Consider the following 15,723-nt stretch of genomic DNA (forward strand, 5'->3'; position numbering starts at 1 on the left):
CCACCTGAAGGGGACTTAGGACAGTGATGGCCCACCCTCCTTACTGCTGCTGGCTGAGGGGCTCTTTTCGCAGGACTCACCACCCTGACAGGTTCTGCGCTGTCCAGCAAGTAGCGCCCGTGTTTTCTGTCAGCTCCCAGGTGCAGAGGAATCCGCACTGTGTCATTCAAAGCTGCTGCTAATGGCGCTGAAACCGCTCTGCAATGTGCTCAGGCTCAAAGAAAATGGCTGCCCAGCGTCCAGCATAAGGACATAGAGCACTGGGAAAATGGCTGCCGGATTATAGGAACACATGCTGTCTCTAGAGAAGCTGAAAAAACATGCTCAGGCTTCTAGAAAATGGCAGCCGGCATCCAGTATAAGGACAAATCACAGGGAAAATGGCCGCCGGGACACAGGAGAGCATGCTTTCCCTTGCCCATACCTAAGATGGCCGCTGACACTGAAAAACAGAGCTAGAAAATGGCAGTGATCAGTGCTGCAGAGATCACAGGCACCCCCAGGGACAAGGAAAAACACCACTTAGGACACAGCCAGCCAACGCAGCCCCCCCCCCCCACAGGTGAGAGCCCCCCCCCCCCAGGAGAGCCCCTGCACATGACACACACACAGCCGAGCTGGCCGAGCTGGGGAGACTACAAGGATAAGAGTACCCAGCCTGTCACCCAGCCGGCTGTTGATAGCAGATCATAGGATCTTTCATCTTGCGCAAAAAGCAAAGCTTCTGCAGAAAAAACATGGACCGATTGGCCCGTCAGGGTTCCTAGGTCCTTCTCCTTCACTAGGCAAAATAAAACTGATGGCTGCATGGCAGGCTGGGGGGTTGTTACCTAAGGGACCACCCCTTGGGCGGAACTGAAAAGTTCTGTGTTTTACATAACATGTAATGCCTAGTATTCTCCTAAAGGTGGCGTAACAACCCAATGGCTAAGAAAGGAGCTGTGTCAGTCGGTGAATATAAGAGAAAACCCGTTTGTATGATATATATACAGGGACTGAAGTGTTCTACCCCTGATGGCTCAATCTGACTAGCCGTATCCCTCTCAGAGGAGGATCACATTCTTTGGAAATTCGCTAAATCCTCCGCCGAGCGGCCGCAGTCTTCCCCTTAAAAAAAAAATTATACAGAAAAGAGGCAACTGTTCTGGCATGTCCCCCGAAGAGAAATAAAGCCAATCTGGGGGCACAGGAAGAGACCAGACCCCCTTTTCTTACCAGAGGGTCTGTTCCGGCTGGAGGAGAGGAGAGTGAAGGCTTCTGCTCTTTCCAGCGTCAGGACGGTGAGTGCTCAATACAGCCCCCCAGTGTTGACACATAGGGATGACAACACTATACATAGTATAGTTCGGACACAAGGCCTGGGTACCATTCATTTAGCATATGAAAAGACATCAGAACGGATCCGGTCAGCATGGCTAGCCCTCATCAAGGATTACTACCGGTGGAGCTCAGCACAGCACATCTTTACTCGTGACCAACACCTTAGACACCGGCGAAAAAAAAACTGAGTACTCCCAGTAATGAGAGGGGTTATATAGGGGAGTACATGCCTTTAGGGGCGTGCCAGTGTCCAGCACCTATTGGTCTGATATAACCCACATAGTAATTACTATGGTTCTGTGTCCGCTGATGTAAGAAAAGAAAAAAGCATTCATACATTCATGCAGCATCAGTTTGATGCTGCATCTGTCCCCCGATGCCTCTAAGACTGAGAACTAAGCATACACCGCTGATCGCTCAGTGCTCGGTCCCCAGTGAGCCAATGACCGTCAGTCACCGGCTCTGTGCTCGACCCCTTCTGTGCTGACTGGAGCACAGAGCTGTGGAGGGGACGGGAGCAGCGCACTGAGAGGCCGAGCCAGCGGCCGGTGGATCCTGACATTAAATTTTTTTTATATAAAAATAACAAACATGCCTATACCTACCTGCTCTGTGCAATTGTTTTTCGCTATTTCGGGGGTCCCCCAAGGGTGGTCCAGGCCCCTCCTCCTCATTGGGCGCCCTGACGGAAAGCCGCTCTCCCTTGGGGCACCCTTGCGGCTCGCTCCCAAGTCCCACTGCTGCGTCCATTGAAACAGACAACGGGACTCGGCCCCACCCCCCTTGCGTTACAGGATTTGACTGACAGCAGCCGCAGCCAATGGCTCCTGCTGCTATTAATCTGTCCAATGAGGTGAGAGATAGCGACTGGAGCCACTGCGCTCATGTACATCGCTGGATCGTATCAGGCTCAAGTAAGAAAAAGAAGGGGGGGGTCTGGGGGGGAACTGCAGCAAAGACTGTTTCGCACAGAAAGTCGGTATTGCTCTACAGTCTGGACCAGCAAAGTCACAAGAGTGCAGAACTAAGTGCACTTCTGTGACCCCCCCCCCCCCCCCAGGAGAGGTTTAGCCAAAAGAGCTTTGGCCCAACTTCTCCTTTAGGCTCCTTTCACACTTGTGTAACTTCTCCTGCGACTTTGGACATCAGAATCGTATGACAAGTCGTACCCCATGATTCTCAATGATAACCATTCATATCTGTGCGACTTCAAAGTAGTCCCTGTACTACTTTGGTCTGACTTTGATACGAGTTGAGGTCCATAGACCTCAAGTTTACACAGGCAAGCCCTGTAATCATGTCAAAATTGCGCAACTTTGACATTGCACAAGTGTGAAAGGGGCTTTAAAAGGTACCACATATCTATTTTTATTGTCTTGTTTGCCATAAATATGTTTCATAATTTGAAAGGTTTACCTTACATTTTTTTAATCTCTCACTGTGAACAGGTTTTAGAAATATTACTTTGTAACTGTATGAATTCTATCACAATGAGAATTATTAAAGTGTTTGCAAACCTTTGTTTCTTTTATTTTTATATAAAAATAACAAACATGTTATGCTTACCTGCTTTGTGCAAGGGTTTTGCACAGAGCAGCCCCGATCCTCCTCTTCTGAGGTGCCCTGACGGCGATCCCGTCTCATTCCCTTCATTGGGTCCCCCCACAGTAAGATGCTCACTCCTGACTCCCACTGCTGCGTCCATTGAGACACAGAGGGAACTTGGCCACGCCCCCCACTCCTGTGTCACATGATTTGATTGATCTCCTCCAGTTTGCCTCCACGCCAGCCGATCTGCTCCAGTCTGCCTCCCCGCCAGCAGATCTGCTCCAGCCTGCCTCCACAACAGCCGATCTGCTCCAGCCTGCCTCCATGCCAGCCAGCCTCCATAACTGCCAATGGGATTAGGCTAGCCTCTGATGATCCTGACCCTGATCACCCACCTAACCCTGCCAACCGCTGATCACTCACCTAACCCTGCCGGTTCAGATCTTTGAGATCTAGAATGGGTCTTACTTCTCTGTTTGGTTTTAGAACCGTGAAAAGGTTTGAATAAAACCCTGAGCCTTGTTCCTCTAGGGAACCTCTGATACCACCAGTTGGGATAAGAGATGATCCAGAGCTAGAAAGAGACTTCCTTTTCTCTGGATCCCTGGGAACATTTGATCTTAGAAAACGAGAAGATGGAAATTCTCGGAACTCTACTTTGCAACCTAGAGAAACTGAGGAAGCCACCCATGTGTCTTTACAAAATTGCAGAAGCCTTCCCCCCACCCGAGAGAGCGGGGGCACCCCTTCATAAGGAGGCTTTAGCATTCTGTTTTGCAGGCTTTCTGCCCCAAGACCCCTTTTGGTCCTGGTGCTGCCCTTGGGGTCTTCCCCTTGAACCTGACAATGGAGGCCGTAGAGACTGCCTAGAGGTTGATGCCCCTGGCACAGGTGAGGAAGCACGCTTAAAGGAGAAATGTTTAAACTTCTTTAGAGCTTTTCCCATTAGAGATTCTTTGGATGTATTTATCCAGATTGTTCCCAAACAACCGTTCACCATGAAAGGGGATACTGGCCAAAAGTTTTTTACATGGTGCTTTGGCTGACCAATTCTTCAGCCACAGGACTGTGAGAATGCACTAGTCCTAGCATAAGCCATGAGGCTTGGATGATAGAATCCTTCATAGCATCTACTGTGAAACATAGTGCATCTGATACACCAGCCCATTACTGGGCCTGTTGATCAAGAAGAATCTTAAGTATCTCCACAAACTGTTCCTTAATGGACTGAGATACACCAATTGCTGCAAAAACTGGCTGCGCTACTGAACTTGCCAGAGACATGTTGTTTTTGAAAAGAAATTCCAACTTTTTATCTGTTGGATCTTTTAACACCCGCGCATTATCCACCGGACAAGTGAGATTTTTGTTCACTGAGGCGATTGCAGCAGCAGTTGCTGGAACCCCCCATTTCTTATAGAAATCATCCTCCATAGGATACAGTGTAGAAAACTTTCTAGGATAAAACGGTTTATCTGGGTGTTCCCATTCAGAATATAGAAGCTTTTTTAGCCATGAATGAATAGGAAAAGCATCCCCAGATGGGGGAGGCTTTAGTGATCCCAAACCAGAGGTGGGTTAATCAAGAGACTGCGCTGCAGGCAGTAAAAAGGTTGAACGAACCAATTTAGTAAGGGAGTGTACAAGCAAACTGCCTTGTGATACTACTCTCTCTATATTAGGATCCTCGGAAGAGGATATATTAGTATCTTCCAAATCTCTTGGAAGATCTTGCTGATCCCCTGCCCCTTGCACCTCAATATGAGGGTCCTGAGCTGCGGATGTGGATCTGCCACAATTTAATCCACTATGGAGAGTGATCATAGCATCAATCTTCTTTTCCAAATTAAAAATGGTAGAAGAAAAAAACCTCCTGTATATATATATATATATATATATATATATATATATATATATATATATATATACAGTGGTGTGAAAAAGTGTTTGCCCCCTTCCTCATTTCCTGTTCCTTTGCATGTTTGTCACACTTAAGTGTTTCGGAACATCAAACCAATTTAAACAATAGTCAAGGACAACACAAGTAAACACAAAATGCAATTTGTAAATGAAGGTGTTTATTATTAAAGGTGAAAAAAAATCCAAACCATCATGGCCCTGTGTGAAAAAGTGATTGCCCCCTAAACCTAATAACTGGTTGGGCCACCCTTAGCAGCAACAACTGCAACCAAGCGTTTGCGATAACGTGCAATGAGGCTTTTACAGCATCCTGGAGGAATTTTGGCCCACTCATCTTTGCAGAATTGTCCTAATTCAGTTACATTAGAGGGTTTTCGAGCATGAACGGCCTTTTTAAGGTCATACCACAACATCTCAATAGGATTCAGGTCAGGACTTTGGCTAGGCCACTCCAAAGTCTTCATTTTTTCTTCAGCCATTCGGTGGTGGACTTGCTGGTGTGTTTAGGATCATTGTCCTGCTGCAGAACCCAAGTTCGTTTCAGCTTGAGTACACGAACAGATGGTCGGACATTCTCCTTCAGGATCTCTTGGTAGACAGCAGAATTCATAGTTCCTTTTATCACGGCAAGTCTTCCAGGTCCTGAAGCAGCAAAACAGCCCCAGACCATCACACTACCACCACCATATTTTACTGTTGGTATAATGTTCTTTTTATGAAATGCAGTGTTCCTTCTACGCCAGATATACTTGGACACACACCTTCCAAAGAGTTCCACTTTTGTCTCATCGGTCCACAGAATGTTGTCCCAAAAGTCTTGGGGATCATCAAGATGTGTTGTGGAGAAATTGAGACGAGCTTTGATGTTCTTTTTGCTCAGCAGTGGTTTTCTCCTTGGAACTCTGCCATGCAGGCCATTTTTGCCCAGTCTTTTCCTGATGGTGGAGGCATGAACGCTGACCTTAACTGAGGCAAGTGAGGCCTGCAGTTCCTTGGACGTTGTTGCGGGGTCTTTTGTGACCTCTTGGATGAGTCGTCGCTGCGCTCTTGGGGTAATTTTGGGCAGCCGGCCACTCCTGGGAAGGTTCACCACTGTTCCATGTCTTCGCCATTTGTGGATAATGGCTCTCACTGTGGTTCGCTGGATTCCCAAAGCTTTGGAAATGGCTTTATAACCCTTTCCAGACTGATAGATCTCAATTACTTTCTTTCTCAATTGTTCCTTAATTTCTTTGGGTCTCGGCATGATGTGTAGCTTTTAAGGATCTTCTGGTGGACCTTACTGTGTCAAGCAGCTCCTATTTAAGTGATGCCTTGATTGTGAACAGGTGTGGCAATAATCAGGCCTGGGTGTGGCTAGAGAAATTGAACTCAGGTGTGGACAACCACAGTTATAGTATGTTTTAACAAGGGGGGCAATCACTTTTTCACACAGGGCCATGATGGTTTGGATTTTTTTTCACCTTTAATAATAAACACCTTCATTTACAAATTGCATTTTGTGTTTACTTGTGTTGTCCTTGACTATTGTTTAAATTGGTTTGATGTTCCGAAACACTTAAGTGTGACAAACATGCAAAGGAACAGGAAATGAGGAAGGGGGCAAACACTTTTTCACACCACTGTATATATATATATATATATAGGGGCTGATGTGTCCAGCACTGCTGCAACATCAGTCTCCCCTGATGACTCAATCTGACCGGCCGCATCACTCTCAGAGGAGAATGACATTCTTTTGGAAATGGATTTAGGTTGTTGGGAAACCATTGAACCTCTAGAACCCTTTGAGGAGTTCCTATTCCCTCTTTCACTCATAGCCAGAAGCACAAAGCACTACCAAAAAGAATGTACACTTCTAGGCTATAGTCCAGCAATACAATGCTGCTATTAATGCCCAGCCTGAAACAGTAATAATGTGTCAAGGGGAAATGCCTGTGTCACCAAACCTGAAGTAAAGCCACCTCTGCTCATGTCCCTCCACAGCCAGCAGCAGCACACAGTTGCTTTTAAAAGCTTCCTCCACGTGTATCTGGCATCTGAGAACGCTGGCGCCGTTAGCCCCGCCCCCCCTGCACTGATTACGACCCCACCCCTGGTTTTCAAAAGAAGAGGTTTTCCCATACGAGCGGCGGACTATAGGTGCCTAGCATACAGAGCTGGTATGTCGAGGGGGGGGGGGGGGGGGGGGGTTGAAAAAAAAACACTGCTGAGCAGCCGCGTTTTTTTTAAAAGTGAATTTAGGCTTAGAGGGGGGGAATTCCAACACAGGGGGGGCCACAGGCTGAAAGACAAATCCCCCCTCTTGCTTACCGGAGGATCTGCTGCTTTGGCCAGAGGAGGAGGAAGTAATGTCTCTTGACACAGCGCTGTTTCCATCATAAGGCGGCGAGTGCTCAATACAGCCCCCAGTGGTGACATATAGGCATGACAACATTATATACTTTAAGGAGATATTCATTAGAAAATTCAAAGATATTTCTTAGAAAACTCCACTTACCTTCCCGCCACAGGGTTTTCTGAGATAAATCCAATCTTCCCCCTTCATGGTGGGCTTCGTAACCTTCAGGAGCAGGGGAACCTAGAGGTAACCCACAATCCTGGACCTGCAACAGACCCTGTCAGTAAAAACTTTATGGCCTTACTACCAAAAAGTACTGGATCAATGGGTCCAGCTCTCTAAAAAGAGAATCATTCGCAGGCAAAACCTTGTTTCTTCGGATACAAGGCCCGGGTACCATTCCTTAGGCCCAAAAAAGGACACTCTGAATGGATCCGGTCAGCATGGCTAGCCCCAACAAGGATTGCTCCAGTGGAGCTCAGCATAGCACATCTTTACTCTTGACCAACACCTTAGACACTGGCAAAAAAACTGAGGTATTCCCAGTAGTGGGAGGGGTTATATAGGGAGTGCACTTCTGGTCTTGCCAGTGTCAATCACCTAAAGGTGGCCTATTAACCCACATAGTAACTACTATGGCTCTGTGTCCCCTGATGTATGAAAATAAATTATATCATTACACTACTTGTGTCTGGCATTTTCTGGCAGTCCACACATTTCTGGTTCTCCCAGTTAATGAGCCTCCAGACCATGTCTTCAACTATAGAGCCCTTAGAGCAAAATTTACGAAGGATGAAAACCTAGGCGACATTCTGACGGATTCCACAGAGGCATCTGCCATGAAATCCACAGCTTTCTGCAGATGATATCTAACAGATCTTCCTGGGAAGTTCTGGCCTCAATGTGCACCTTCAACTGCGTTCCAGGTTCCTCATTTAAAGCCATAGCTGGCTTGAGATTGGCTAAAGTCGAATCCCATGCCTTTTTTAGAAGGGAATCCACCCTCTTATCCATTGCATTTGTTAAGATGCCTATATTCTCAAAAGCCAGATTGGTATTCCTTGATACCTGGGAAAAAGCTACATCTAACCTGGGCTTTTTATTCCACACCTGAACAGATTCATCCTCATCAAAGGGGACTCTTCTCTGTGATTTAGAGAAAAAAGGAGCTCTTTCTGGATCTCTCCATTCTCTCTTCACAGCCTCTGAAAGACCTTGTGCACTGACCTGGAACATTTTATCACGAAAAGATAAATGGACCTTATCTTCATGAATGTTTAGTGTGGGATGGATTGTTTTTACCAAATCGTCCAAACTCTCCAAGGACAGTTCTCTCTCCACCTCATTCGAGTCCTTTGGAGAGTTAGCAACGCTACTCCCCTATTCCTCTGAGTCACTAACCTCTCTCAGAACAGAGGTGGATGGCCGAGGACTGGATGGCACATTACTCTGCTTGCCAGACTGTAGTACAGGATGCTTTTATCTAAATAGGAAGGAAAAGATTGAAAAGTATACGCAAGTTCCTTTTGAAAAGATATGAGAAGCTCACTGCACTGAGGAGATGATTCCTGTTTCACCAAGTTAGCCACACAAGTCTTGCATTGAGGCTTGGACCAGGAATCACTAAGGGTGGTTTTACAGGAGGGACACTTCCTTTTTGGAGGAAGAGAGTGCTTGGTTTTCCAAAACACAAGCAAAAGAAAAAAAAAAAAAAAAAAGGACATAAGCTAGGGCATCGGATTCCTCCATAAAAACACCTGCCAACAGTCCAAGACACAGAAGAATCATGCATCCTTATCACACTTCTCAGGGATGTAACCATGGCAGAGGAAACACTACAACTCAGGCTATGGTGGAAGTATCCTGACTTTTAAAGATTATGGTTATCCTGGGAAAGTGGGTGGAGTTGAGCTCTCTCCAGGTGCTGTCCTGAAAGATGATTTGATTACTTTCAGTGTGTTCACATAAATAAGAGGTAAGGGGAAATCTTCCAATTAGGGCTCCTGTTCCAGTGACATCTATCTAACAGCAGAATTCCCCTAAAGTTGTAGAGATTTTCTCTGACTTCCAGTTGCATCTCAAGGCAGGAAGTATAGGGAAAGCTTCAACAAAACACATACAGTAAAAAATAAAGTAACCATATCCCCGCAAAAATGATTCCTATCATACACTGCCGGCATGTGTGCTTTACTATGCTGTAGTAGCATCAGCTACATACAGTATGCAGCTCTGTGCTCCGCAGCAATACAAGTAACTTCCTGTCTGCTGCCAAAACTGATTTGAGTCCACTTGAATGCTTCTCAGCCATTCTTGATGTCATCCACCTGCCTCTCCACCTTGACCATACAGAGAAAGCCTTATATTCATTGATAAAAAAATACAAGACATCCCCTGAATGGCTAAGAAGCATTCTGACAGACTTAATTTAGTTCTAGCAGCAGATGGGAAGTCACCTGTACTGCTTAGAGTGCCGCATACTGTATGAACCATGAACAGGGTCCAAATCACCTACAGAATTGTAATCTTTGTTGGATATTCCCTTGACCATGACCATTCTTCAATTAATTCTATTAGGCAGAGTTGAGTTCATTTTAACAGCCAGTCTATACTATGGAGTGGGGGCATTTCTTTCACACACGATTTACACAACTTTCACACATTTCTAATTGGTTTCAACTGGAAAATATGTGAATTCTGGGTGAAAATTGTGAGTCTGGTCCGAAAACATTTATAAAAGCCCTCTATATGTAATTTATAATATATTAGGAACTGCACATGAGGAAAAAAAAAAAAAAAAGAGGATGTAATTTCTCTACTTTCTCCTCCATTGCAGCCTTTTCCCTCTTCTCTCTTTGCTATCACCACCTCTGAAGTGGAGAAGAGGAGAGGGACATTGCGACAGGCCCAACCAGGACAGGGGCTTTTGGAGAGGACCGCAGGGTAGCCTTTTGCCATCAGACTATGGGCCCTGGCTTTTGAGGTGGCCTCTATTCTTGGGAGGTATGTGCCTGGGGGACCCTTGGAGTGGTCTTGCTTTGGATTTGGGTCCTTGTCTCCCAAAACACACTGACTCTGGGAATCTAGGACCTGGATACAGATTTGGGCCCTTTGTGCCAAAAACATGATAATCGCTATCATGCCTAATCTTAGTTCAATGAACGTACACCCAAATGCGAGAGAGGGATTTATTATGTTACATTTATTATCAGAAGATCTCCTGACTTTTTAATGTAGCCGATTGCTTACCGTAAGTGAGATACGTTCTGCCGAGCAAAGCAATACAAGGAGAAGACAACAGAGTGGACCTGTTTGGTGAAATTCAGTATGGTTGGCGTGGCATCGTTACCAACTACAAACACCTGTAATCACAACATTGACAATCAGATATAGAATAATCACAAGGGGTGAAGATCGGACACAGAGCAATCGCAACACTGATTCAGAGAATTGAAATCTGTCTATGAAGTGGCTGAACATCATTGGAATGGGATGTTTGCATCCCACAGCTGGAACACAAGACTGCATACTGTATATGTAGCTGAGGCTACCTACAGTTTCTATAGCATGCCCAGCAGGTGCACTTGTTTGTGTAAGAAATAGTTTGTTTGGGCCAGCTTGGATCAAATAAACTAGGCAAAGTGAAAGTAACGCTGAAGGTCAGCTTTAAAAGCGCAGTTCACCGTATGAGTAAAACAGTCTATGCACACAAGGGTCCTCAGTATGTTACAGCGCACTGTGATTGGCACACATGTAGAGCTCTGCTTGCACCCTCAAAGACTAAACGATGTACTCCCATATTGTTTACTTTTGCTTGTCCCCAATAGCTTCTTGTGGACAGCAGGGCTTAGACACTCATTTTCAGAGTCATGAAAGCATGCTTCACTTTTTCAAAAGCAGTGTGTGCTCTGTCCCATTGTCTACATGGGCCTTTCTACTCAAGGTGTGCTATACCTTAAAATATTTCATACACAGCAGATACGTGAAGTGTTTTTGCAGGTGCAAACATAATGAACTCCATTTATAACCTCAAGAAGTACCTGAAAATATCCCATTGGAATATAGCATTGTAGATTTAATATATTCAGCTTACTACCTCACTTACACTCACCTTAACAATGTCCTCGACACACTGAGACAGTTCTAATTCGGACACCAAAATCTCTCCTGAGGATAAAGACTTTTCTATAAGAACAGGAATGAGAGAAGTGACAAACTTAATTAATGACTACGAGCCTATCTGGCATTTTATTTAAAGCAAATTTATACTCCTAAACATAAAGCTTTGCTAAAAATCTTGTTGGAATAAATGAACATGAATAAAGGGGGCAAAATGTGCACCTCAGGAAGATGTTGTTGTAAACTCCTTCCTGGACTGATTACAAGTGTGAATGCCCAACCTGGTAATATGATCAGTTCTAATAAAAAAATATTATCCAATATGAACTTCTAGCAGAAGAGATCAGATAACTATATGACTAAAGGCTCATACACACGCTTCGATTTTCGGGCGACCGAACATCCGTTTTTTTGTGGCATGCTAGTCTCATGTCGAAAGTGAAGAGGTTACTCACAATCTGAAAATTTCGTACGACAGAATACAACGTCAGAAGTGACATAATGTATTGAATAGTTTTCTATGTATTCTTTCGTTTCTGAGCATGCGTAGTCCTACTCTTACGATTTTTTCCATCCAAAAATTGTACTAATGAAACGAAAATCGGATATTGAGTTCACATCCGACAAAAATGTTATAGTCTGCATATCCAGCTTTTAAATCGGACAAAAAAGGGAAATCGGCTGCCGAAAGCACCGTACTAACAAATTGGCAGACAGCTCGTTGTACGAATGTTTCCATCCGATTTTTGTATGGGCCTTAAGCCTTCAGGATGAACCTGCTGAAATTTCCAACTCAAAATATTGTTTTAATTTTTTATGCTATTTTTTTTTTTTTGGTGAAAACAAGCTTTAACTCTAACTTAGCTTTCCACTCCTCCATGACAACATCACGGAGCTGGTGGATGTTAGAGACTGCGCTCCTCCACCTTCAATTTGAGGATGCTCAATAGGGTTTAGGTCTGGAGACATACTTGGCCAGTCCATCACCTTTACCCTCAGCTGCTTTAGCAAGGCAGTAGTTGTCTTGGAGATGTGTTTGGGGTCGTTATGTTGAAATACTGCCCTGCGGCCCAGTCTCCAAAGGGAGGGGATCATGCTTTCCTTCAGTATGTCACAGTACATGTTGGCATTCATGGTTCCCTCAATGAACTGTAGCTCCCCAGTGCCGGTAGCACTCATGCAGCCCCAGACCATGACACTTCCACCACCATGCTTGACTGTAGGCCAGATACACTTGTCTTTGTACTCCTCACCTGGTTGCCGCCACACACACTTGACACCATCTGAACCAAATAAGTTTATCTTGGTCTCATCAGACCACAGGACATGGTTCCAGTAATCCACGTCCTTAGTCTGCTTGTCTTCAGCAAACTGTTTGCAGGCTTTCTTGTGCATCATCTTTAGAAGAGGCTTCCTTTTGGGATGATAGCCATGCAGACCAATGTGATGCAGTGTGCGGCATATAGTCTGAGCACTGACAGGCTGACCCCCCACCCCTTCAACCTCTGCAGCAATGCTGGCAGCACTCATACGTCTATTTCCCAAAGACAACATCTGGATCTGACGCTGAGCACGTACACTGAAGTTAATTGGTTGACCATGGCGAGGCCTGTTCAGAGTGGAACCTGTCCTGTTAAACCACTGTATGGATTTGGACACTGTGCTGCAGCTCAGTTTCAGGGTCTTGGCAATCTTCTTATAGCCTAGGCCATCTTTATGTAGAGCAACAATTCTTTTTTTCAGATCCTCAGAGAGTTCTTTGCCATGAGATGCCATATTGAACTTCCAGTGACCAGTATCAGAGAGAGTCATAACACCAAATTTAACACACCTGCTCCCCATTCACACCTGAGATCTTGTAACACTAACGAGTCACAAGACGCCGGGGAGGGAAAATGACTAACTGGGCCCAATTTGGACATTTTCACTTAGGGGTGTACTCACTTTTGTTGCCAGCAGTTTAGACATTAATGGCTGTGTGTTAAGTTCTTTTGAGGGGACAGCAAATTGACACTGTTATACAAGCTGTACACTCACTACTTTACATTGTAGCAAAGTGTCATTTCTTCAGTGTTGTCACATGAAAATATATGATCAAATATTTGCAAAAATGTGAGGGGAATACTCACTTTTGTGAGATACTACAGTGAATGGAGAGACTAACAACCCAACTACAGTGCGTGAAAATTTGATCAATGTGTAGCTATTTGGATTGAATATATGAGCTCTGACCACTTCAGAAGCCTTCTGTAATATTGTTGGCAACAACCTCGTTGACTGGGGTCAGAGCTACCCCTCTCAGTGGCTACCTCCCCTTCCACCCTCTTCTCTATTTGCATCTTCTCTCTGCTTCATTGCCCCCCCCCCCCCCCCTCCACAAGACCCCCTCCCCCAGTACACAGATTATTTTAAACTTACGCCCATCTATTAAAATTTTGGTCAAACCTTTGTTTCCCACTGAGACCAATTTACAGCATCAGACCTTCAGACCCTACTTGTCCTATATACATGGTTGTTGCGTCTTCTCTCTGTGATTGTGTGTTTTAGCTTGTCTGGTCAATTCCTCTGGTAAACTTCAACTCCCTGTACTGTTTCTGTACTTTTTTTTTTTTTTTACTGAAAATGTTCAATAAACCTTTAGCATTTAAAAAAGTAAATGAGCCGTCTGAGACAGAGCATTTCCTTATCCTTTCTCACAGCCTCTTATCCTGTCTCAAGAATGTTGGAGGACATCAGCATAATAAAGGCTGGCAGTTCAAGACAAACTTGTTTAAAAAGCTACAGCTTAATATTTGTCCAACACCTTCTGCATACTGGTAGATTTTTTTTTTTTTTTTAGTGGGAATAATAATAAAAAAAAAAACGAAAAATGAGAATGTTAGCACTGCATTGAATCGAATGACTAAGCTTTTGCTGCACTACAGGACAATGTGGCTACTTACCTGCCTGTAGCTCAGTGCAACGCAGCAGAGGTTCCAGCATTGGCAGAATTAGAAGTCTCTTTGCCAGGTCTGGTTGATCGCGCTCCATCTTCAGGATTGTTTCTGTGGCCACTCTTTGAAACTGACGTGCTGTCAGAGTGTTTTGGATGTGCAGCAAATCCAGAATCTACAAGGAAAGGCAGCACAGATGATTGCAAGAACTGCATCCTAAGCAGAGTCATAGCCGAGCCCAGAGTGCAGATTACTGGTATCTGCTTGCCAACCTAATGTCCGATTCCACCATTGTACAAAGTTTCTTACAAAAGAGCATTACACATACACTCGTAACTTTCTGTATTGAGAAAAATTATGCGTTACCAAATCACATGAGACCATGTCAGGACATGCTACAATCAGGGCAGTCTTTAATATTGATTGGACCCGGGGCAAAATATTTCACTGCACTGTCCTGGTGACTTTTTGCCCGGACAAATCTTGACCCCTCCTTCTTTAAAAGCAGGGTATAGTTCAGATACCATGGGACTACATGTCCCTTCATGCCCCTTGATTCTCTTCTGATTGGCTGCTTGTTCTGCTTAGCCAGAGGAAGGTGGAAGAACAAGCAGCGATTAGAAAGAGCCGGTAGCTGACAGGAGGGCCAGCAAGTGGGTTTAATACACAGATAACCGCAGCTGTGCCTCTCCCCTGTCAAAGCACAGCCAATCAGAGACCCGTAGTGGCCCGTGCACTGGTGGGAGGGTAGATTGATCAGCTACACTGATGACAGGGAGGCCGTACGGGCCCCTGTAGCTAGGAGCGATCCAAGATATTACACCTATGGCGAGCTCAAGTGGCAGCTGCTTTGGGCCCCACAAAAATGACTGGGCCCTGGGCAGCTTCCCCGTTTGCTCTGCCTTAAAAACGGCCCTGGCTTCAAAAATGAAATGTCAATGCAGGGCAATATAGCAGGTCCATTTACTATTGTTCTGCAGTTGCTTGAAGTGACCTAAGCCAGGCATGTCCAAAGTCTGGCCCGCGTGGATATTTGGACATATATATCGTTTGTGGCGTGTTATACGTCAATAAATACGGTATATCCAAGTAACACGGCCAAGCTCATCTCTTTACTCACACACAGCCACAAAGGCAAGAGAATTCTCATTGGGTTGTGTATTAGAGCTCGAACTAACACACAGACCAAATTTTAATGGTTCAAAAAATGTCAGGGAAAATGGTCAGCCCTCACGCACGTTCACTTCATCAAATCTGGCCCTCTGTGAAAAAAAGTTTGGACACCCCTAACCTAAGCTATTTAGGTCCTAAACATAAACATAATTACAAAGTCTGTATACATTCCTATTAAAAATACCTATAGGTGGTTTTAGGTGTAACAGATGATACTTTTTTTTTTGCGCAGAGAGATGCTGCTGCATCCAAAGAAAGAATGTATTAGGTCAGTTGTTTTAAGCCTTATCTACTCTTGGTATTGGCTTTCTTCTCCAGCCATCTCTCTGTCCTATATTCCCATCAACTTCTTAACTGGAGGGGACACCTAAC

The 15,723-nt window shown here is 44.9% G+C and overlaps 1 protein-coding gene across 1 annotated transcript in view; it reads right to left on the reverse strand.

Moving 5' to 3' along the window:
- TANGO6 (transport and golgi organization 6 homolog) overlaps positions 1-15,723 on the reverse strand; it is a 103,997-nt gene that overhangs the window by 71,876 nt on the left and 16,398 nt on the right. The window contains exons 6-8 of the mRNA XM_077454168.1: positions 14,188-14,353; positions 11,238-11,311; positions 10,376-10,488 (exon numbers count right to left, since the gene is read on the reverse strand). Of these exons, the coding sequence (XP_077310294.1) occupies positions 10,376-10,488; positions 11,238-11,311; positions 14,188-14,353 (353 nt within the window). The remainder of the gene's footprint in view (positions 1-10,375; positions 10,489-11,237; positions 11,312-14,187; positions 14,354-15,723) is intronic.

Source organism: Lithobates pipiens, unplaced genomic scaffold, assembly GCF_037356315.1.
Source record: "Lithobates pipiens isolate NorthernLeopardFrog02 unplaced genomic scaffold, aLitPip1_a1.2 Scaffold_10, whole genome shotgun sequence".
In the NCBI taxonomy this organism is placed as follows: Eukaryota; Metazoa; Chordata; class Amphibia; order Anura; family Ranidae; genus Lithobates; species Lithobates pipiens.